Source organism: Strongylocentrotus purpuratus, unplaced genomic scaffold (assembly GCF_000002235.5).
Source record: "Strongylocentrotus purpuratus isolate Spur 01 unplaced genomic scaffold, Spur_5.0 spur5_contig_858, whole genome shotgun sequence".
NCBI classification, from domain to species: Eukaryota; Metazoa; Echinodermata; class Echinoidea; order Camarodonta; family Strongylocentrotidae; genus Strongylocentrotus; species Strongylocentrotus purpuratus.
The window spans coordinates 1,196,668-1,221,641 of record NW_022145566.1 but is presented as its reverse complement, the minus strand read 5'-3'; the positions used below and the strand labels follow the sequence as shown (position 1 = coordinate 1,221,641).

The 24,974-nt window shown below is 37.2% G+C and overlaps 1 protein-coding gene across 1 annotated transcript; it reads left to right on the top strand.

Annotated features, from left to right (window-relative positions):
• Positions 1-362: 362 nt before the first annotated feature.
• Positions 363-21,921, top strand: LOC115929335 (macrophage mannose receptor 1-like). Its single transcript, XM_030998130.1, has 19 exons — positions 363-505; positions 1,767-1,969; positions 3,527-3,684; positions 5,300-5,355; positions 6,151-6,327; positions 6,773-6,817; positions 7,472-7,659; positions 8,447-8,517; positions 9,567-9,661; positions 11,534-11,776; positions 15,340-15,491; positions 16,162-16,267; positions 16,728-16,842; positions 17,243-17,369; positions 18,487-18,673; positions 19,207-19,467; positions 20,063-20,248; positions 20,949-20,996; positions 21,277-21,921. The coding sequence occupies exons 2-19, from the start codon at positions 1,793-1,795 to the stop codon at positions 21,504-21,506; spliced, it is 2,622 nt and encodes an 873-aa protein (XP_030853990.1). The 5' UTR covers positions 363-505; positions 1,767-1,792; the 3' UTR covers positions 21,507-21,921.
• Positions 21,922-24,974: the final 3,053 nt, after the last annotated feature.

Below are 24,974 nucleotides of genomic sequence, written 5' to 3'. Positions count from 1 at the left end.
ATTAGTTACATAGCTGTAACGACTGCAATTGTATCATTTCCATGTAGTCAATAAAACTATCGTTACAAAATGGATTCAAATATTCAAACTGATTTATCAATCAGTTTTATAGTATTCTGTAAAATGGATAGGTAATCAATACCCTCAATGTGGATAAATATTCAGTAGCCGTCCCCTTCCCCTAAATGATTAACCCAGTGTTCCAATTGGACTTGCACCATGTTTTACGCATTTATTTATATATTAATTATTTTGTTCGCTAGTTTATTTCTGTACTTATATATTTACTTATTTTTTGTTCATTTATGGATCTATCCAATACATCATTTGTCATATTTTGGGATGGAACTTTACAGTATAGAGCAGAATGCCCTGAGTGAAGCACTACTGGAATTAACCGGTTTATACTGGATTGGACTGCATGGAACGGTTCACAAGGGAACACAGTATGAATGGGCTACTGGACAACCCGTAACTTATACACATTGGGACGAAGACCAGCCAGGTATATTAATTAACTTTCAGTTTTGAGATTAAAGTGTATATTTGTATTTCCTGATTTTATAAGGGCACAAAATATGGCGTTTTGTTACCACGATTATAAAGACCTTTTGGAAGTCAACCCGACGGTAATGTCAATACCCCGTTATATTCATAGAAAATCTGTTCAGATTACGTTATTATTTCACATTTCAATGGGTGATCGACACGGCTATTGAAATCTCCTTACCATGATTTTTAAACAAAGTTTTTGCGATCGTCTTCAGATTTTTGTAACATTTTTCCGGTATGCCATGTTTATATGATATGATGTCATAAACGTCTTTGCACCATCGAAATATATTAGGGAAACTGATAATAAAAAAGGAATGAAGTAAATGGGGATTGCAGATAATTGTATATATTGGATTAATAAATTGGAAGACCATTGATATTACAGTTGATTACTTACAGGGTTATGATTCGTATACACAAAAGGCGAAGGTCTTGTGCGGGGTGTCTCCGACATGGTATTCAATAGTCGTCACTGTAATAATACTCTGACACTATTTTTTTTAAACCAGTAGCGAGTACTTCAGTTCAGTTCTCGACCCTGGTTCGCCTGACATTTATTCGCCTATCATATATGCAATGTTTTGTAATGATATTGAGATAAGCATGCATGCATGTCAATTGTGATTCTCCTGTTTTGGAAAAGAAAACATGTTTGAAAGATTTTTTGGTCATTCACGAAGGTCAGTTTGGAAGGTGAAATGCGTTTTACATTGACTGTGAGATTATTATGTAATTCCATACTTCATACAGATTATAGTCTGTTTTCCACTGCATCAAACACGCAATCCGAATTCTCTCCACAGCAGTATAAATTACTCTATTCAAAGCAATGACATAAGCTTACAAGATTTAAAGTAAAAGTCCTACAAGGCACATCTTCCAAACAAATATTTTTACATTCATGAATAACAACTTCAATATCATTCCAAATACAATCGATCCTCCAGACAAATGGGACATTCACTGCTGCTAATTAAAAATGCATTTTGCTGCATTTAACTTTTTAATTTCGCCCCAATTTTCAAGGTGTACTGCACATGCATTCAGTGATTATAATAATTATTGCAAACGGGACATCGTTGTAAGAGAAATAAGTAGGCTTTTCAGTGATACCAAATGCAAGTATGCGTATACTGTAAGAAGAGAAAGTTCAAAGCTAAAACTTGAATTGCAGAACTTTTTTTTATGAGTCTATTTTTTGTTCTTGTCAGGAAATGACCAGCATCCGTGTATAGCCATGTCTGCTGGTACAACTCACACAGGGGAATGGGACGACCAGGACTGTGGCAGTAAATACTCGGCGATATGTCAGAAGCCCCGACGTACCGGGGTTGATCCTGAGCTACCACCGACACCATCACCTACAGGATCGTGTCCTGATGGCTGGAGTGCATTTGGAAGCTACTGCTACCTGGTATGAACAGTGGCGTAGCTACAGGAGGGAGGAATGGGGCACCCCCCCCCCCCTCATATAGCTCCGTTTAGTCTCATTTGACAACGCCCCCTATCGTCAGAGTCCAGCAGCCTATAAACATGTTAGCCTATGGACTTTTACCCAAAAAAATCGTTAAAAATTCATTTTTTTTTGTTTAAACGAAAAGCATATCCACCCCGACGAACGTCGACACTAGCTCTTTCATTGGAACCCTCATGTCCCATTGACTTTTGAAAGTTCACCCACCGTAATTTGATCAAAATAGGTCACAAACTCGCCATTTCATATACAACGCATGTGTAACAAGTCGAACTTTGGACGCAATTTACCACGCGATTGAAAGATTATAGGTCAAGCACACGAAGGGTAAGAAGCATGAATTATCATAGATCAGTTCAGCTTGGTGCATTATGTCCACTTCAGGCAACCCCCACCGTAATTTTTCCATTTAGTATAGGCAACATTTTGCCGAGGTGAGCAAAAACATGAATATTCATGAAACACCATGAACTATTCGATTATTAACAGAGGGTTGCAATTGTGCACCACATCAAACTCCCCTACCTATAGTCAAGTATTTCATTGTATTATGTAGTTTGGTAGGTTTATTTTACTAACTGTTTAATTATCAGATATCAATGATAGTTTAAAGATATGGAAAAGGTTCTTGTATTTTATATTTAGCAAAGCAATCTCACATACAAAATCACTATCAAGTGTCGTCTGATCCGCCGATTGCCGTCTGCTATATACGTTCTATAGACGGCGAACTAGCTACGATTGTGCTGGCGAAAATGAGACAACCGGAGCAATATGCCTCATCGAGTGGTGAAAAAAAGAGATTAGAGAGAAAGTGATGGGGATAAGGGGTGAAAAGACGAGAAAAGAAAACACGAGCACCGCCTCCCGCACCCCCACTCGCTTATTAAAATTGTCCAAGTAAGACAGCTTTTCACAATCGTTTCGGTGCTCCTCAGTGGATGGGCTTGCGCTTCGCCACTGCATGTAATCTATGATCAAAAGTAGTATACAGTGTTTTTAAAGATCATGGATTCGGGTGAAAAGATTAATTCCTTGGTGCATTTCAGTGGTCTAAGGGTTAAAGAAAATCCATATATCGATGAACGGTAAAAGAGAGGATTCTTCAGTGCGGCCGAATGAATGTCCGCTCCCCTGTATACCGTGTTCTTCTCAACGAATTCCTAATTATCATTTTCGGGGTAGTCACCAAAATCAACATGCTGGAATAGGCTATGTCAAGCGCAATTGTGATACTCAGTCATAGCAATCCCCGAAGTTTATTTTGTACATACAATTGCGAGAGCATGCTAATTTTTAATACGGCCGACTGAAAAATGCTGGACGAGAAAGGGAGAGAGAGAGAGAGAGATATATAATATGAGCATGGGAGTAGGCCTATATCAAATTTATATTGTAACGCCAGAGTAACAATTTTGAGTTTTTGATTTTATATTGCTTTGGTATTTGGGATTGTTCGTGCTTTTGACATTCATTGGTTACATTTTATATCATAAGGTGGTTCGTGAGACGAATGAGGCAAATCGTAAAGACTTCAATGGCGCTTACAACGACTGCTTCTCCAGAACCTTTTCATGGGATACAACCCTTGCTAGTTTCCATAGTTACGAAGAGGAACAGTTTGTCGCAGGATTGGTCGCAGACCTGAAACCAAGGTTAGATCTTTATCTCCAGTATCAAGAATACTATTTTATCATATCATAATAAGTATGGTTTATTACTGATATCATAAAGAAGATAAAGGTAATATAACAATGCTTTTCAACATGTAGAACAATGTACATGTATAATGATTATAGTAAATAATGAATATAAAAAATGGTGAATGATAATATAATAATAAAAAGAATTTCATTTATTATTATAACTATCTCATATTATTATTTTTTTTTTAAATAATGATCGAGATATAGTAAACAACGATAATACTCATTATAATTATAATAATAATAGCCTACTAATAATGATAATAATAGCCAACTAATAATAATTATAATATTATTAATAACAATAATAACTAGACATGTAATACTTGTTTGAAACAAGTATAAGTGGGCTGTTCCAACTAAAATTTGAGACAAAATAAAGCAAAAATAAGCGATATACTGCTTTAAAAAAATATTTCAGACATGTGGCCTTTAATCGAAATTTTCACTATGATGACGTCATCAAAATGAAAAATGGTGGTGACTGACTTTGAAGAGAATTGTCTTAGCTAGATTAGATTTGGAAGAAAATCGATCAATATCATTTTACAGAGATACAATCAATTGTCCATAAATATGCTGACGTCATAATATGCAAATTCGTATTTTGAGTTCAAAGGCCATTATGATAGTGACGTCGGAATATTTTTATTGGTCAATTTGGACATGAAATCATATTTCCGACTCATACTCTATCAAAATATGGTCCAGGTGCATCCTAAAGCATTTTTTTGCAACTCAAGAGCTCGCGCGCACAGACATTTATCTTGACGGACGCTCATTCCGTTATTAATAATCATAAAGAGATAAACATGGTATCAAATTGTTCGGAAAAAATGGGAAATATCATGAAATAAAAAATAATGGCGATTCTATTTTGCATAATGGCGTTATGCGCGTCAGTGCGTTTTTTTTTTGACAAATGCTCAAAATGGCCTTAAACGTGTGCAAAATAAATTTGAAACGATTTGGAGCATTTTAAAATTTTGACCTGAAAATGACCGGACTGATATTGTCCTTGATCAATGACTTTCCGTTATGAAGATATGATCATGAGGTGATTTTCGAAAAATTCATAAAATGGCGCTTAGATGACTTCATGAGTCATGATCAAGGTTGGAAACCTTATTGTGCTTTGTTCATATGCCTATACATTATGTGTGCCAAATTTCAAGGCATTTGATTGAGCCATTTTCAAGTTATCTTGCTCACAAAAAATGTACAGAAATAAGAAAATATAAGGTGGTCTGTATTAACTACAGCCCACCTGATAATAGGAATGATATTAATACAAGTGTGTTCTTATATAGCGCTCATGTTTGTCAAAATAGTCTGTGGTGCACCACAATTATTACCCCGGCCTTAGCATGGCTGCCATTATGGCGCTCTAGCATTTCAATGAATTAATTCCTGCCAGGTACCTACCTCACCGGTTCGGTGTAAAAATGTCAGGGGTAACATCTTTTAGTCATTTATTCGCTGAAATCATTGTCTACGAAACAATCATTATAGAATCTTGAAAAAAGTAGAATTCTTCATTATTCTACTGATTTTCCTTTTACAGTGTTGATCCTGTGGAGGAATTCTGGATAGGAATGTCATTAACAAGCACCGATAATTGTACGTAATTAAAGATGTTTAATTTCATTTTTCTTTTCTTTTTCTTCAATATGTAAAAAGTTAATGAATCCTATATAAAAATGCGTTTATGTATAGCCAAATTTTAAAAGAATATAAAAATGATTTTTGACTAGTTTATCCAAAGGTGTGGTATATTGAATCTTTCGGCTATTTAATAGATACATTTTAAATGTTGCATAACGGGTATGCTTATCAAGCTCTTAGGGATTATAGCGCCTTTTCAGTTAAAAGTAACATATCGAAAGTTCTTTAAATGTCACTATTACCGTGCAGTGATTAGATATGATTATGTTTCTGTAATTAGTGAATACATAATATCGTTCCTTCGAACAAATATACTATCGTCCCGTGTACCAAAATACATCTCAGATTTCAGTATCTATCATTCTGATGATTGTAATTAATTTCATAGCCATACTGGAGCTTTTATCGCCTTTCTGGGGCTTTTATCAAGTCAAAATTATAAGAAAAGTTGATAAACATTTTATGTCAATATACATGTATGTTCAGGGCCCCGCCTTATAAAGAGTGGATATTAATCGCAACTTATTTGCGATTGATATCAATCGCAACTATATACATAAGAGATAGGAGATTGCAAACTTGCGATTGATTATAGGACTTGCCATCGATTTAGATCTATCGCAACATTACTCTTTATAAGACGGGGCCCAGAGGTCTAAAATACTTTGTGATTTGCGGGCACCAGTATAATTTCCACCTCTTCTTTTTCTAAACATACTTTTTGTTTCTTCTCTTTCGCGCCTCTAACAGATTATTATTGGGATGATGGCAGTCCATTACAGTATGTCAATTGGGGTGTTAACATGCCTGAAGGAAGACCTGATCTATATTATATTGGACTAGTAGCATACCCAGCATCTGAAGACTATGGATGGGACTTCATTGGTGCAACCGCCCAGAGGAATTGGGTCTGCAAGACACCCAAAGGTACCATTGTCCCATATAATAGGGGGTTGTATGTCCGGACGGTTAATAATATTAAGCTGTGTCGTTGATTTAAAAAAAAATTGTTTTATACACGTATCAACTAACTTTTTATCCTATAATAATTTGCTATTCATATTTTGTCATCATACCTCGTGAAATATTCATGAAGCCTTTAATGGGAAGGAAAGTTGATTGAAAGTTGTCCGTCCGGACAACCAACCTTTCTGGACGTGCGACAGGCGTATACTACTTTTCTATTGCATTCATATCACTGTATATCTTATCTTTTCTTAGCATTATGTTGAACAACACCATCGAACGATCAAATGATGAGTTTAACGTGTGTTACACAAATTTCGTTTATTACAACAATGTTTTTACAATATATTTGAGTAATCGATATTTTGCTTTATTTTTATTTTTTTATTTTTGTGTGTGGCTACAGACACCTACATGATGACAACGCTTCCGAATGTATCACCCGGCCAGTGTAAGTACTGTTCTTACGCAAACTATATACGCATGCATCGCATTTAGAATATGAATGTAAAGTCATCTTTTGTCCAGTATACTACGTTCACTCCTCATTACCACACAAGTTCTCACTTTCATCTTTATTACATTGTATTTAGATAGTTAGAAATAAATATAGCTTCAAATTAAGTGAATTGTAATTATAACAATCTTTTTACTTTTGTTTTTCAAGATTTATTAGACATTCTCGCACAAAAATCAGGCCGAACGCATTCAGTGACGAAAAGTTAATGAGTGTGAATGTCGATGTCAGTGGCTAATATTATGTTGGAAGTGATAATGGTGATTGTGATGACGATGGGAAGGAGAATAATGATTGAACATGTTGGACATAATTGGAGGCAAGGTGTTAACTCGGGTGAATACGTATTCTATAATATGCTAAGGCTATTTGGGGAGCAAGCTTGGTAAAATCTTGTTTCTTTCAGGCCATTTTTACAACAAATTATTCACGTTATTACGTACCACATAACAGTTTCCGGGTTGATTTTGCTCACTAATAAAGATATACTCCCGGTCTCCAAGCTTTAAACAAGTGAAAACATCAATATACTTCACACCCAGTGATTACTGAAAATTATTCACCAATAATCGTGTTTCATTTCAACAGCTGAGAAGTGCGGGGAGAACTGGCAGGACTGGACATACAATGCTAACCTGGGCACCTGTTATAGGTTCATGGGACTTACGGAACAAGAAAGGGCCATCTGGATGGACGCTAATGCTACCTGCGGTAGGGAGCATGCTCAACTGGTCTCCATACACAGTCCAGAGGAGAATAAATTTGTACAGGATATGGTGAGAGGCTGCAATTTGAAGTCACTTTTAATAATACAATTCTTTGAGTTAAGAATTTAAATATGCTCTTAGAATTGTTCATGTAAACAATTATTACTTGAGTAATGCGTTAATAATTTTTGTTTTAATACGTCTTCTATTGCATTGCATTGAATGGAATTGAATTGAAATTGGATTGAATTGAAGCCCTAATTTTTAATTTCTAAAATATCTCGTTGTAATTAATTTTTTAAATGCTAAATAAATAGGCCTAATGCAACGACAATAATTAGCGCTTTCTCTTTTAAAAGTAAATTTAGAAACATTGGGAATACTGTGGTTTGAAGCTTGAAGTTTATTTGTTCCACATCTACATTAAAACAATGCAGATTCATACAAACTGAAGAAATGTTTACAAAATAAACCGGGAAGATACAAATTACGCCGATCATAATGTACGGTAAATGATGAGAAAATGGTAAATACAGACACTGTGTGGCTAAATGACTTAGCTAACTGTATGAGATTAAATCATTAAAACGTCAAATTTATGATTACACTTCATTATACTACCACTTCTTACACTAGTTAACATTAGTTTATCGCTTAACATATGTTATATAGTTTCTAAGCGCTTTACATGAAATATATAACTTTTTAAAAATAACTGAAAAATACATAATCTTTTAATAACATGTATATAACAGAGTGTTAAAATTTACAAGTGATGTGTCATTGTGATGTAAGAAAGCATAGGACTGTTATAAAACGTTTACAATTATGTATGTTTGGTACATTTATTACACAGGTGAACAGGAATTCCTTTGACGCTGTCTGGACCGGTTTGAATAATCATATCACAGGCAGAGGGGGTTTTGTGTAAGTGGGTTATACCTTTTCATAAGTAAGTTGGGTAACAGGAAACCATTACTGGCCTTACTTTTTTTTCCCAGAACTTCCAATAATTTTTCAAGTCACAATACTTTCCCTCATTAAGTTTATTCCGATAAGGGCGTGTTTCAATTCGATGTTAATTCCGTGTAAACTAAATATTTTCGTCATGTTACAAAATGTCCCCAAAAATGAAATAATGTTTCCCCGCCCTCTCTCTCTCTCTCCTCCTCCTCCTCCTCCTCCTCGTCCTCGTCCTCCTTCTCCTCTTTCTCCCTCTCTTTCTATCCTACGCACATTCATTTCACTCACTCTCATCCCTCCGTCTCTCATCAGTGGCATAGCGTGTGTTTATACATGGAGGGGGGCACCCTGGAAATAAAGATGAATTCAAATTCAAATTTCAAATTTCAAATTTCAAATTTATTCATGTTTCCAACAAAACATTACAAATCAATTATAAGCATTTAAAACAAATTTAAGGAAAAAAATGTTGGAAACAGAAGGTTCCACTAAAAAGCAATGCTTGTACAAGTATGAACACCTCAAATGAAACTTAGGAATAATGAGTAATTAAATTAACTAATCTGTAACTACAAGAGGAACTACGAAATAGGGGAAAGAAAAAGGGAGATGCCAACAGAGACGAGAAAGGGACAAGACAATACTTTACACGACAAAGATAGAAGAACACGGTCATAATACAAAGAGTAGACAATGACAAAAAAAGTGAGAGATCGAGGGTACAGAAAATAATACTAAATGATGAGCTGCATATGGGGTTGAGAATGATCTTGTATTAAACAAAATGCAAGAGAGCAATGATAGGCCTACAGTCGTATAAAATTCTCTTCAACTTCTCTCTCCCTCTCCCTCTCCCTCTCCCTCTCCCTTTCCCACTTCTTTCTTTTTGCTTTTTACCCATTTTTAAAATACAATTACGTGTGGGAAGGGGCACTTGCTCCTTGTGCTCCACTTACTTACTCCACTTGCCCCTCATCACATTTGTTTTTCTTCACATTTATGTTTTATACCAGGTGGTCGGATGGTTCACCCGCTGACTACTTTAGTTGGGATGAGCATGAACCTGGAAATGGCCTCAAAATGTGTGTCGAAATGGACGCTACAACGGGTGAGAAAAATTATATACACTTTATACGCTCGTGGTAAACTCAAAAGACAAAAGTAATGTTACTTTCTGGAAAATAAAAGAGGTAGTGCCATATGCTCTAAGATACAGCTGGCATATGTTATTTAGGAAAGGCGAACGGACGTCTACACCCACAACAAAAAGTGAGTCACCCTTACTCAAATTGATGAGTCACTGGTTTGTCCGTACAGCGAAACACTTGAAGGATCATGTGAGTCACTATGACTCGATACAAATGAGTCTTATTATCTAAGAGACTCATTTGTATCGAGTCATAGTGACTCACATGATCCTTCAAGTGTTTCGCTGTACGGACAAACCAGTGACTCATCAATTTGAGTAAGGGTGACTCACTTTTTGTTGTGGGTGCATCATGACATAGACCCCCCTACTCCCTAGGCCTATCACACACATACCCTATGAACATGACAGACAAAGAAAGCGGACAAAATATACAGTTCTTCAGGTAGACAAAGGAACATCCCTTCACTGCTATTATGTAAAACTGTGTAGAACAGGTGTCACATGCATATTCACCTGTTCTACACATTTTTACATAATAGCAGTGAAGGGATGTTCCTTTGTCTACCTGAAGAACTGTATATTTTGTCCGCTTTCTTTGTCTGTCATATTCATAGTGATACCATACCATGCCAGAGTCACTGTCCACATTTGCAATGGAAAATATATCCTAAAATATCACATTTTAGCGATGTAATCGGTGGTCCCGCTACCCGAATCTGAAAAATCTACTTTGTACGCACTAAATTAAGCCTTAACTTGAGATTTATTTGTCACCCATACTGTCACGAAACAATCTTGAATGAATTCGTTTTACATCAAATAACAAGGATCTAGGAGTTTCGTTGTATAAAACAATGATGCAAGATCATGCATGTTTTCATTCGACACGGCTTCGTGCGATACAGTAGAATCTAGTTAAGTTACACACAGCCTCATCAACTCGAGTGCGGATATCGTAAAATGAACGCATGCATCATTTGTATAATAATCAGAAGATTCAGCCCACGAATCCAGTCATAAAAATCATCGTTTAAAACCATATGAATAATTATGCGTACCAATTTTTCACTAGCTGCAGTCAAAACTCTTCTGAATCCAAGATATAAGATGGCGACGTCGCGTCGTCGATCGGGAATTCAAATATGGCTCGAGAATGCGCATTTTGGATGACGTCACGAAAGCATGCGCGCGCATGCATACAGCCTCACTTTCAAGTTGACTCACTTTTTTCTTCTAAAATGCTCTTATGTCGATCTTGACTCATTTTTTACGACCATGTGAGTCAGTCGAAGCATTTTGCAAATGCGTCAGCTCATGATTGACACACTGGTGAAATATAAATGAGTCAATAGAGACTCATTGGTTGTTACTAATGAGTCAATTTACACCTGACTCACGAAAATTATGCTTAAATGTGTCAAATGACTCACTTTTTGTTGTGGGTGTAGATCAAAGCTGGTTTTGTTTTCTCTTCTTGGTAGCGGTATCGTTCGTAAATTTAATCTATAACATTTATGCCCATACCAAAACCCCAAATAGAATTGTGTACATGTACTACATCCGGATTTCTATAGAAATACAGGAGTGAAAACGGTAAATAGTCCAAGATGGGAGTAAACCTAAAGGAATCATCTTCTATGTCCATTCAGGAAAATCCCAACACTTCTGGAGAAAAAACCAGGAAAATATATCAATATCTAGTCTTGTGTACCTAGTCATCAACATATTTCGATACTGTTCCTGGAGTCACCACGTATACATTGATTCCTTGATGGTATAGGTTTCTTATGTTTACTTGCAATATTGCCACATCTTTACTTTTTAATTCAGGTGGCTGGAGGCTTGGTGAATGCGACACCCAGATGGCGTACGTCTGTAAGCGAACCCCAGACCCGCATAGCTACACTCCTGCTCCAACCAAGCAAGCCGATGGATTCTGCCCAAAGAACTGGTTCACGTGGGGAAACAAGTGCCTACAGTTTCTAGATAGCTGGAACACGTGGACCGACCACAGGAATTCGTGCCAGACCCTCGGTGGAGACCTGGCCAGTATTCGAGATTCTACAGAGCAAGGTATATGGTTACCTTACAGCTTTTGTGGTATAGACAGTATCTCTGAAGACTGCGGGAAATTGTAGTATACGCTGTTTCTCAAAGGAAAATAAGTTAATGAAAGAATACATTGTGACTTGCACTATCCCCTTTCCTTGGCAAAGACGTGTATTCTACTTCTGCGGACCCTACTTGAATTGAGCAATGTTTCTTACAAAAATGGTAACAGAAGGTGTTGTCAATGAGCACTTAGAGCCATCTACAGTGTGAGTCCAAAAAAAAGTTTACACCTAGAAAATTGCTAATTATTTTAAAAATCATCTATAAACAGTAAATGATTATACATCTTATGAAAGAGTGTTTTATCCCAAATCATTTGGTATCTTTTTGTGTGGTATGTGTTCACGCTTGGATGAACACGAGGCATTGTTTGCGAGAGTGCAAAAATCGATTTGCGCCAAAGTTGCTTGTGTGATGTTTGAATAAAACAAGTGGGATTTGGGTATTAATTCGGTCTTTGCAGATCCAAATAACATCCCTAACAAAATTAATCATACCACATATCAAATATCAACGTACATTTGTGCGCGCGTATGTGCGTGTGTGTGTGTGTGTGTGTGTGTGTGAATTTGCTCCTGCAAAAACCATATCCTATGCATTTCATTTGATACATTCAATTCATTCTCTCACTCCGCTAATCCCAACATAATACATGCTGTAGGCATCACTTTGGCGCAAGTCGATTTTTGCACTCTCGCAAATAATGCCTCATGTTCATTTAAGCGTAAACACATACCACACAAAAATGATACCAAACGATTCGGGATAAAACACTCTTTCTTAAGATGCATAATACTCTACTGTTTTTAAAAGTAATTAGCAATTTTCTAGGTGTAAACTTTTTTTTGACTCACACGGTATACACAGAGTTTGGTGAACTTTGTTTCGGTATTGGTTACATTGTGGCGCATCTGGTTCCACTGCTCTCTACAAAAAGGGAAAAGGAAATGTAAAGAGGTCTGGGCCCCGTCTTACAAAGACTTGATATAAATCGCAACTTATTTGCGATGGATATCAATCGCAACCATGTACATAAGAGATAGGAAACTGCAAACTTGCGATTGATTAGAGGACTTGCGATTGGTTTCGATTAATCGCATCTCTTTGTAAGACGGGCCCAAGGCTGATGACCTAAAGGAAGATTCTGTAATACATTCCTTACGAAGGATGCTGGATTTCGAGAATGTATATAGCGTTTCATTAATCTCCTGTAGATATGAACGTAGATAACCAAGAACTACCATCATAGCTCGATCCATCGCTTGACAACACTTCAGTGTAGGCCCAGGGGCTCCTTTAAAGCCATACCGTCCTACTTGTAGCTACTTGTTCCCTCTATATAGCAAACAATGCCTAATCGGTGACCATTAGTCCCCATGTCAACTTATTCTTATGTTATTTGAGAGCTGAGTTGGTGAGATAACCACCTGTGCAGTGACCCTTCATGCAGTGTGCTCTAATCCCTCCTTTAAACTGGTACAGATAAGCTTTAACATGGTTTGCGGCTTATACCAGTTTCATTACTCGCATTTAGAGGAGTTAAAAAAGAAAAAAAAACTTCCAGTTTATTTTTCATTAGCATAAGTTACTTAGGTGTAAATCTCTCTTTAGAATGAACTGGGATCAAGATCCAATTTTGCCAATGATCATCAATGAATAGTACCCGCAGCATACAAGAAATCTCACGTGATTCCACTTCTGAAGAAGAAGCAATTGGATCCAGATGAATTCAGGCATTACAGGCCAATCTCCAACTTGATGTTCATTTCAAAGGTCCTTGAGAGGATTGTCACAGCTCAACTTCGTGCATACCTAGAGACGAACGACCTGTTCCCGTGTATGCAGTCTGCGTACAGACAGTTCCATTCAACAGAGACTGCCCTCATCAAAGTCTACAATGATCTGCTACTGGCTGTCGATAGAGGGCTAGAAGCTGTTCTGGTTTTGCTTGATTTCTCGGCTGCTTTTGAAACCATAGATCATGCCAAATTGATGTGTCGTCTGCGTCATGATTATGGATTTGATGGAAAGGTACTGCAGTGGCTTGCTTCTTACCTGGAGGACCGTCATCAAGTTATTGTTGTCAACAGAGTTCCTTCTAAAGCATTCCCACTCCCCTGGGGTGTCCCCCAAGGATCCGTTCTAGGACCTCTGCTCTTTTCACTGTACACGGGTCCGCTCAGTGAGGTCATCCATGCTCATGATGGCGTCATGCATATGATGTATGCCGACGATACGCAACTGTACATAGTGCTCAAGCAAAGTGATGCTTCCAGTTGCATTTCCAAGCTCAGCAGATGCGTCAGTGACGTGAAAAGCTGGTCCTGCGGCAATAATCAGAAGTTATGCATAACACTTCCATGTTTCGCAATTCCCGTGTGCTACCTGATCTTAACATGGATGGCACAACAATCACTCTTTCCCAATCTGCCAAGGATCTGGGAGTCACGGTGGACAACGTGCTAAATGTGAACCAGCATATACGCAACGTGTGTCGTATCGCAGCTTTCGGGATCCACAAAGTTGGAAAACTGCGAAAATTTCTGGATCAAAGTTCTACTCATCGTCTTGTTAATGCCCTTGTAACTTCCCACCTTGATTACTGTAATGGACTATTAATCAATCTCCCTAGCTCTCATTTAGCCCCTCTTCAACATATTCAGAACACAGCAGCACGCCTCATCACACGTACAAGAAAACATGAACACATCACACCGAACATTCGTTCTCTACACTGGCTCCCCCTCCAACAACGTATCAAATTCAAGATTCTCATGCTGACATACAAGGCCTTTCACAAACTTGCTCCCTCATATCTTTCGGCACTCATCACTCCTAAAACTCGTACTTCATATATGCGTCTCAGATCATCATCCACAGCACATTTTCATCTTGCCCCAGGCCCTTGCACCCACACCCGCTATGGAAATCGTGCCTTTTCTGTCTGTGCCCCCCAACTTTGGAACAATCTTCCCCATGAAATACGCGAGTCCCCAACCTTAGAGACATTCAAAAGTAAACTTAAGACTTATCTGTTTAATATGTAATGTAATGTAATCATATTTTGTTTGTTTAACTATAAAGCGTTATGTAAATATTAACTATTATTATTGTATGATTGTTATTAGGAATTTGTTATTATAATTATGTATCATGTATTATATTCTTGTAATTTGTAGGTTAAAATTACTTTAATTTAATTTTTTGTTAAGCGCTTAGAAACTTTGTATTAAGCGCTATATAAATGTAATTTATTATTATTATTATTATTATTATTAATGAAGGAGATGTCCTTTTTAAACTTTAAATGAATCATTATTAACTTGTCCTATTCTGCTCCCCAAGTGTTTACATTAACATGTTACCAAAAATGGAACTGGAATTTGGAATCTTGAAGACAGGGTGCTTGACATTTTATAACAATGGTATTATGATTGTTGTAGACGGATTGATATTTTACCAACATAAAGTACGGTAGGATTCATGACTCACGCCTCATCTTTATCCACACCTTCTTGTTCCAGCTTACATCGTGACCTTGTTGGAGAGCGTTCCTGACCCCGTCTGGATCGGGCTGAATGACCGTGACAGTGAGGGTCGCTTCACCTGGGCTGACGGTACTCAGGTCCTCTACACAAACTGGGACACGAACGAACCCAACGATAATGGCGATGGTGTATGTACTCATTCCTCTATCCTACAGTTACCGTAGGAAAAGTTTTTTTTGTGTCGATAGCGATTTTCGGTTGACTTCAATTTGTCTGTGTTTAGGAATAAAAGCTATTAAAAGGGGGCTGACACCGTTAAAATTATTTTGTTCATGTGTGTGTTTTTTTACATCCGTGTATCAATCAGATATGATTATTTACGTCTGGGGCCGACTTTTGACGTCACCATCCGAAAGACGTGACTAAGTTTCGAAACTGCGTCCTCGGCAACGCTTTGTAACTTCCATTATTAGCTGGATTACAGGCGCACGCCACAACACCCCAATGCCAAATCACACCTCTTTTAAGGTTTGAATAGAGATGCGGAATTAGTGGGTTTCAGCGCCGGTACGGAATCAATGTCCCCAGGAAGACATTAATCTACAAAATGCCACTCCCAACCCAGGTGTAATAATACTGATATGATAGCTCCTTGAAAGCACTCTACACCAACCGTTGCTGACAAGAGCTAAAGCATAGGCAGTGTCATTGACAGCTCTTTGGAACTCTTAATGATGTTTTATAATAATACAGCACACAATAACCAAGTATTATTATTTAATAATCATTATTCTTAGTCTTATTTAACGTTTATACGTCGACTTTTTACAACGATTCCTTTCTTCTGTACCAATGCAGGAGGATTGTATCGTCATGTTTGGATTCAACAGTGGAACGGATCCAGGGGCGTGGAACGACGCTGAGTGTACTCAGAAATACAGAGCCCTCTGCCAAATACCTAGAGGTAATCGTCTCCGTCCAGTATTATGCTTTATAGGATATAGGCGTACTTGTTAAAAACTGGAGAGGGATGGAAGGGTAGGAGATGGGAGTGAGAGACAGAGAGAAAGAGAGAGAGGGGAGATTCGGAGAGATCAGAGAGAAGAGAGGGAGAGAGAGAGAGAGAGGAGAGAGAGGGAGGAGAAAGAGAGAGCGATAGATAGAGACAGACAGACAGACAGAACTACAGAGACAGAGAAAGAGAGATTAGAAGAGAAGAGAGGGAGATAAAAAAAGAAAAAGAGAGAGGAAAGATGCGGGGAGGGAGGGAGCGAGATAAATAGAGAGAATGAGAGCGGGGGGGGGGGGGTAGGGATCAGCGCGAGGTCTTCTTCGACGAAGGCAAATAATGTAATTGTTACCAATTCTCAATGATCATTGATAGTAATCGCAATAGAGTGAATTCTAATTTCTGATTTAAATAGATTCACAAGGGACCCCTCCTGCTCCTACTCTCTCGCTGTGTGGCTCCTACCATCACTATGGCAACGCTTGCTACAAACTCTACAATGGATCGTATACGAGGGAACAAGCTAAGACGTACGTTGATAACATTTCAAATCATTATACAAGGAGGATTCTTTGACGTTTTTCATAATGATGTTTAAGTATTAGTCTTCTTCATTATCAATGTATTTTTTATTTTATCACTCCTTGTACATTTAACATGATCGCATAGACTGTCGAAAAATCAACTTTTGGACATTTCAATAGCATTGCCAATTACCTATTTGAAATGTACCTTAAAACTTGAAAATCTTGGAGATCATGTCCTTAGAACCCTTGATATGATAATCATCCCTAAAAATGTATCTCTGTCTAAACAAAAGCCTAAACTGTTTACATGGTATTTGATTCACTCCAAGTATTTTTGCCTTTTTAAACACTACACCTTCGATGTCAATTTCTCTCTCTCTCTCTCTCTCTCTCTCTCTCTCAGGATGTGTGAGTCTGATGATTTGGGTTCCACCCTCGCATCCATAAACTCCATCTACGAGGACCTTGAAATCAGCTTGATGATGCGTAATGCTGGCATCGATTCACCCATGTACATTGGACTTACACAGGTGAGTATGTAGCCGGTGTTACGATCGATGAGGCCCCTCGGCGGATTCAGTAGTGCCCACTATTAGCCGGACGGATATTTTATTTTATTTTAGATATTATCAGAAGTAGTATCCGTAACAATATCTTCCAAAATGATTTGCAGGTTAAGATCTAAAGGTTGTGAAAAAAAAAAGAGAATAGAAGAGTCTGGCCCATCATTTCCGATGGTGATGTTTTAATAGTCGATAGCAGCTGATTCGCAGGGCGGACCGTAATGTTTTATGTACACCAAATGAATTTTATTCAATGGCGTAGCCCCTTTAGGAAGGCCAAGGAAAAAAAATGGGCTAGGATAGGAGGAATCTCATACACCTCCTCCTTACATGTACCTCCATGTCCGTAACTGATACCCTTTATCACACCGGTCGGGGTTGTGTGGTAGCCGGTGTGGGAGCGTCAGCTGTTTAAAGATCATGGTTTAAGGATTTAAATACGTACTTCTGATTATAGCGGGCATTGTTAATGATATACAGTTTTGATGATGGTGTTCACAGTCACATTCACGATATTCACATTCCTAATTATTTTCATGTCTTGATACGGGAAATGTATATACAAGTATATACGGTACTTATCTTACAAAATATAATACATTCTTCAATAATGATTCCTGTGTAAATGGATATCCGTAAGTCTGTGTAGATAGTTTTGGTAATACTGACGGTTGCATTAATCATGCTGATTATGGCAAAGATAATGATGGTGACGATCTTAGCATTAGTATAATGGCGTGTTTCGTCTTCTTCTAAGACAACTACAAGACTTAGGTGATATCCTTGCAAACATCGTGCTATTGTTTCTAAGGGAGTCCATACGGCCCTGGTGGAACTGTCTTGAAGATGAACTGTTCTGAAGGAGTGCTCACGAACATTAATTTTCCAGAAAGAAGAATATTATCATGAAGTACACACAAAACAACAATATTGCATTTATAGTTTGTATTTTATGCTCCATGACGTGACTGTACACTTAAGTATAGTACTAATATTAATAAGTTAAGATTATTGAAGTCAAATTCATGTTTCCCTCTTTGATGTCCATTTTGACATGAACAATTTCCTTCCTTGCTTCTTCCAGACTAATAACTCTACGTACGGCTGGGATGACACGTGGCCCGTGGTCTACACCGGCTGGGCATCGGGACAGCCTTCCCTTAACCCGGAAGAGAAGTGTGTGGTAGTCAATGCTGGGGTCAGTAACGGTGGTTCGTGGGATGATGTCTCATGCACTAGCACATATGGCGCCGTATGCAAGTTTACTCAAGGTAAAGAGTTTGACAAGTCATCTTAAAGCTTACCAGGGGGACCAATGGTCACCGTTTAGGCATTGTTTTCTATAGAGGGAGCAAGTAACTACAAGTAGGACAGTGTGGCTTTAAAGAGCCATTATACTGGAAATGTAGTAGCTTGTGACCATAGACCTACTTCTTAGTAGGTCTATGATGTGACACATGCCCAATAATAATTGTTCCATCATTTTGTTTGTACAGCATTCAACTTCTAGCTTCAAAATTAGTTAATTGATCATAATGTGATTTATATATATGTATTTTAACTTATTAATTCATGTAATATACATGTACCTAGTTTGAATATTACTTTCTTTTATGTTGACAAATGCAGAAATATAATCAAGTACACCATAAAAAAAAATAGACCTGAATTAATCCTAACCCTACTTGTTGTACATGTATGGCACCCATTTCATATTGTTATTAATGATTCAGTATATTTACATGTTGGAACCACGACTCAGCGAAACTCTTCATTTTTTTGGTCATTTGCCTTCAATGGTTAGGTGGTATACCACCCCAGCAGCCTACACTCACACCCGAAGATTGCCCCGGCAGTGACTGGTCTGTCCATGGAAGTGCATGCTACAAAGCCTATCTTGAAGAGGAATTTATCGTACCTTGGTCTGCTGCCCTCTATGTCTGTAAGGAAGACCGATCCAGCCTTGTCAGCATCCACAGTGATAGAGAGAGGGATTATGTTATCTCTCTTACTCAGGGTGATTACTACAGTGTGTGGATCGGGTTGAACAACATCAATAGCTTCGGTAAGGATCATTCACAAAACTCTTTTTAAATTTTATATTGGTAGAAGTATTGAACGAGATTTTTGACTTGACATTCGATTTTTTTTTAAAGGTCATTTAAGGTTACTTAAGGTCAGGTAAGGTAATCTAAGGTCACTTCCGATCATTTAAAGCCCATTGAAATTGGGACATCTCCGGATGTACACAATTTGTAAGCGCCAACTTTGATTATCTTGCCGTAGGTATACAATAATCTTATGAAAACAAGAATCAAGATGAATAGTTTCTTACACCAAAGTACGAATATTCAAAGATGCCAGATCAGATTTTTTGGTATGAATTTCATACCGTAATGAAAATGCACAAAATACATTGAAATTTCATCATTTCATTATGATGTGTATTCAATATACGTCATCATCATCATCATCACCATCATAATCACGATTGCATCACTACTGTATCACTATAATTACTATAACAACTATTATTACCATTGCGACTGTTTATTATAATCACTTCAATATATATTAAGTCGATTAACACCTCCGACAGAAATTTGTTGTCAGTAACGAAATTGGTACTGTGAATGACCATTTCATTATCCTGTATATAGGTTTTAGTTGGGAAGATGAAAGCCCCTATGAGTATGTCTCCTGGGGCCCTGGAGAGCCCAGCGGGACCAACGGGGACGAACAGGACGAACAGTGTACCCAGATGTACACCAGTGGTGGGCACGTGGGGCAGTGGAACGACCTCTACTGTCTAGAGAAGTGGCCTTTCGTCTGCAAGTACACCACAGGTAATCACCAAGGAATTCTTTCTTTAAAGCCCCACTGCACCACTTATAGCTACTTGCGCCCTCTATATAGCAGTCAATGCATACTTGGTGACCGTTGGTCCCCCATGATCCCCTCGTTTCTTATGTTGATTGAGATCTGATTTGATGAAATAACCACCTGTCAGTGACCATGCAGGGAGGTCTTACCCCTCCTGGCCAAACTAGTGCAGAGGGACTTTAAATGAAATTAATCTTGTGTTCTTCGTTTGAAATGGAATCGATAACAAATATAATGCCTCATTTTGGAAGTCCATGATCCTGATTGTACTTGTTGTATTGTTGCAATAGAAGCCCAATAGAAGCCAGTAGTTCCTCGTTGAACAACCTCATCCCCAGTAAAGAAAGTGGCTACACAATGCGTTGCTATAGAAAATGTTCATGGAAATTGCCATCTAATAGATATGTTTATTGGAACGTTGATCAATTTAAAAATAAAAGTTCTTCCTCGTAGATCAGTCATTTAAACACCTGTTTTTTTGTTATAACATTCGTGTTTGAATTTGTAAGTACATGTATTTGTTATACTTATAGCTAGTTGTTATTGGATTTCTTCAGAAATATTAACTTTGTATAACTGTTACGGTTCTTGTAATACTGTACATACAAGCCCTCCGTGTTATGATAATAGTTAATACATGCTTGAATTTTTCCTATATTACAGGAAGTCCTTTATACCAATCGACACCACCCAGTGAAGTAGAGCCGAAAGGTAAGCACACATTCTGATAATTCTTAATTTAAATAGAACGCACGTGAAGTGAAGAGAGTTGCACAATCCCTTTCCCTCGTTTACACGGGGCTTTTATTACTAGCATGGTCAGAAAATTAATTGAAATTATCAACCATGTATATTCGTATTTAAGAAACCACCTCGTTCCTCATCAGCCCACATTAAAGAAGTGTTTTTATTGATGTTATATTACGTGACAAGGGCTAATTCAAAGTAAATCAAGTAAATTTCCACCGTTTTCTTGCCCTTCTGTGATCAGGGAAGTCCATGAACGTCGGTGCTATCGTGGGCATAACAGTCGGAATTGCAGCCTTCATCGTGATCGTTGCCGCACTCATCGTCATGTTACGACGTCAGAAGAGAATGGTGACCTATTTCCGATCGGTGGCCGGCCTGGAGGTCGCACCCGAGCAACTGTTCAATGATGATAATGATCGCGGTGGTCGAACGGACTCGTTTGACGATGCAATGCTGAGTGTGAACAACTAAAACCACTCGAAATTTAAAAAGTTTGTTGCTAGCGTACCCAACATAAGCCCCTGCCTGTCTCGTGTTAGCCTCCAGCTTTGCAATGTTTGATGTATTTACCTTTAATATCGTCAAACATAAATGCCGTATTTTGTCAAAAGAAATGTGGATTTCAATATAATTCAATGACAATTCACAAAATTGTAGCACTTGTAGTTTTTGAAGAAAGTATAAAAGCTTAATCAGTCCCAATCATTGTAGATTGATACGTTGTGTTTGTTTTCTAAGCAATATTTGTAACGATGTATTTTGTTTAAACTTTCTATTATTAACATGCAACAAACTTCAGTTACCATAGCAACAATCTACATCTCTTCATCATGTTTTCTTGCTGACAATACCAGTCGAGTTTAACAAATGAAATTTGATATAAATTTAAACAATGATTGACAATGATCAAAGTGAAATACAGATATTCACAACTTTCATGCTTATACAATTTTATTGTCCTATAATAGGCATTTCTCTTTTAAAATTGTATTCAAAACGTGTAAACATATTGATCATGTGTATCTTTTATATTATACGAATTATTATCAAGTTGAAAACCAATTGATTCATTATCACAATCATTATTTGGGTTATATATCCATTAAGAGAGAAAACTTTATAGCAATTCTTTCTATGCCGATCCGAGATTTGTGTATATATTTCTTCTAAAAAGGGTGAAGAATCATGTTTAGTCCATTTACTCTCGTAAAATTACAGTTAATACAGTTCTAAGTTAAAAAAAAACATATCGTACCGTTGCAATTTCATAAGAATACCTTCAAAGCAAAGTTTCATTTTGGCTATCTACGGTATAAATGCAATAGCTATAAATGTATATTTACCTCTTGTATTTACATTATTTTCAAGTTATAACAAAAATATATAGACCCTATTAATTTGTTTTCTTTGTCAATGCTGTCAATACCATCATCAATATCTGCAAGTCCACTCAATTTCAATCAATAAGGGATGTGTAAGGACGTCCTTTTACAATACACATTTTATATAATCACTGAGTTGCCTTTATCCTTGAATTTGTCTATTTAGGATAACATTTGTCTTGAATTCAAGGTACATTATGGTACACATTAAGGTAAAGAGGTAAATAAATGGATTGTTATATTCCTGTAGTAATTGAATGTATTGTTTGTGGTCAATGAAGTGCTGAATCAATATTTCGTTTGTACTTGATGTATTCTTTAAAAGCCTTCCTTTTTCTGATATTTGCTAATTTGTCTGAAATTTGTTAATTTGTCTGATACTCCCAATGATTAAGGTGTTACTTAATTCTTACATTATTTTGTTTCTCTATACAAAGGTTGAATCCACATTATTTCATAGCCTTTAATTGCGTATTAAACATGTCATCAAACTTGAAGTAACGCATTGTGAAACCTAGAAATTGTTCTAGGAGCTTTATTGTAATTTTCGCTTTGATATCCATTATATTTACATTATTCATCACTCTCGATTAAAGTATTTAAAGTGACATTAGATCAGATGTATTGTTTAATCAAAAGTTGAAATATATGATTCACTTTTTGCCAGATTGAGAGCATTATTTTCATTTTTTGAATCCACCACGCTGATTGACTTTTGTTCACTAGTATGAACATTCCCTTAAAGCGGGGTATAGGTTACCCACGATTTGTTTGAGACCCCACAATCTTGCTTTAGCTAATTTGAAAACCTAGTGGATGACGCACTCCCTAATAGCGACCCTGTTATCTATCTCCTATCCTTGTGGCACATATAGGACCGAATTTCCCCCCTCTCCATTTCTCCGGATCTACCCCCTATTCCAATTTGACATTTCGCGGAGGTATAGTCCAACAGTCTCTACTTTCAGACCTCTTTTCCCCTTAGAACGATCGTATATTCAATAAGAATAATGATAGTTGGATTTATAAAGCGTTTTCCCCCTTTAGGATATACAAAACACTTAATTAGCATACTATCAGTGTCCCCGTATTAAGCCGAGCTACCAAGATGAGGCGCTAAACCATTCAAAATATTTTTTCCTACCTGGACCCTGTCTTTAATTCTAAGAGATCGCAAGTCCTCCAATCAATCGCAAGTTTGCAGTCTCCTATCTCTTATGTACATATTAAGTTACGATTGATATCAACTCTTTGTAAGACAGGGCCCAGGTATTCATTTTCTTCGCCTGGGTGGAGAGTGGCATTAACGAATGGGGGGCGAAAATGGAGAGAGAGAGAGAGGGGGGGGGAGAGATTGGGGGAGAGAAAGAGAGACAAAGAGAGAGAGAGAGAGAGAGAGAGAGAGAGAGATGAACAGGAACAGAATGACAAAAAGGGATAGTAACATTGGAGTGACTTTTAGAATGGTTGAGCATAGATATTATCTTCACTGTACTGATATATAAGACAAGAATACCTGGACAAAAGATTATATATGTAAATTAAAATTTACATATACCAATATAGTTTTAAGGAAAATTTCTTCAAACGAATCATGTAAATTGTGTTCATATAAATTCTTTAAATTTGTAGATAACCATAATACATGACGTTTGCACAATTGTTATAGAACGATCTAAATATTGTTCCAAGAATTAAAAGAACAATCGGAAGATTTTCGAGGCGTTTCCCCCACTTTCCGTTGATCGACAAGCGTTTGTCAAATTGTCATTCAGTAATATAGTAGTGCTCATTGCCGGTTCATTAGCATATTAAAGAGTTGTCCCCGCTTGACCAGTTATTCTCATCCGCCTTCGGATACTGATATAATCTGAAAAGGAAACCATCCACAAATAGAAACAACTTCAACGCGAAGAACGTGAAGGTCAAGTCTTACCACACCTTAAACAGTGTTTAATGAATGATGAATCAATAGCACCACTTTTATAATTCTTCTTTTTTTCTTCAAATTAAATTTATTCATAATTCTCAAAGCAGATTGACAAATTATCATTAGTATACAATACTTGATGTGCTGGCAATAAGCAGTACACAGTAATACAAATGGTACATACTACATAACATACTAAATATTGTTATAACATGTTTCAATTCAATATTGTACATCTCTCCATTTGTCAAATAATAAAACAAATTTATTCGTTCAAGGTAATAATAAATTAAATCATCTGGTTCCTAAATCATTCAAAAGATAATCTACTATTTTTCCAATACAATTTTACGGTCGACTATTATTTCTTCCCGGTCGTCAGATTTTTTTTTTTTTGGGGGGGGGGGGAGGAGAGGGGGATCAGACCTATATTTTTTATCAATTTTTCTATATAACTTAAACAAATCACACATCTCAGGGACAAAGGGTACAAGTATGAAATAATACGGTGGCGATTATTTTCGACAATTAAATTCAGGGTCAATTTCAATATCCCCCATTTTATATCCAATAGAAATCAAGTTGGGATTACGTAATACGTCCTGCCATGTTCTTACATATTAGGTG

Coding starts and splice junctions, on each gene's coding strand:
- LOC115929335 (XM_030998130.1), top strand. CDS start 1,793: ATGTCTGCTGGTACAACTCACACAGGGGAATGGGACGACCAGGACTGT. Junction 3,685..5,299: donor GTCGCAGACCTGAAACCAAG/GTTAGATCTTTA, acceptor TTCCTTTTACAG/TGTTGATCCTGTGGAGGAAT. Junction 6,818..7,471: donor GAATGTATCACCCGGCCAGT/GTAAGTACTGTT, acceptor TCATTTCAACAG/CTGAGAAGTGCGGGGAGAAC.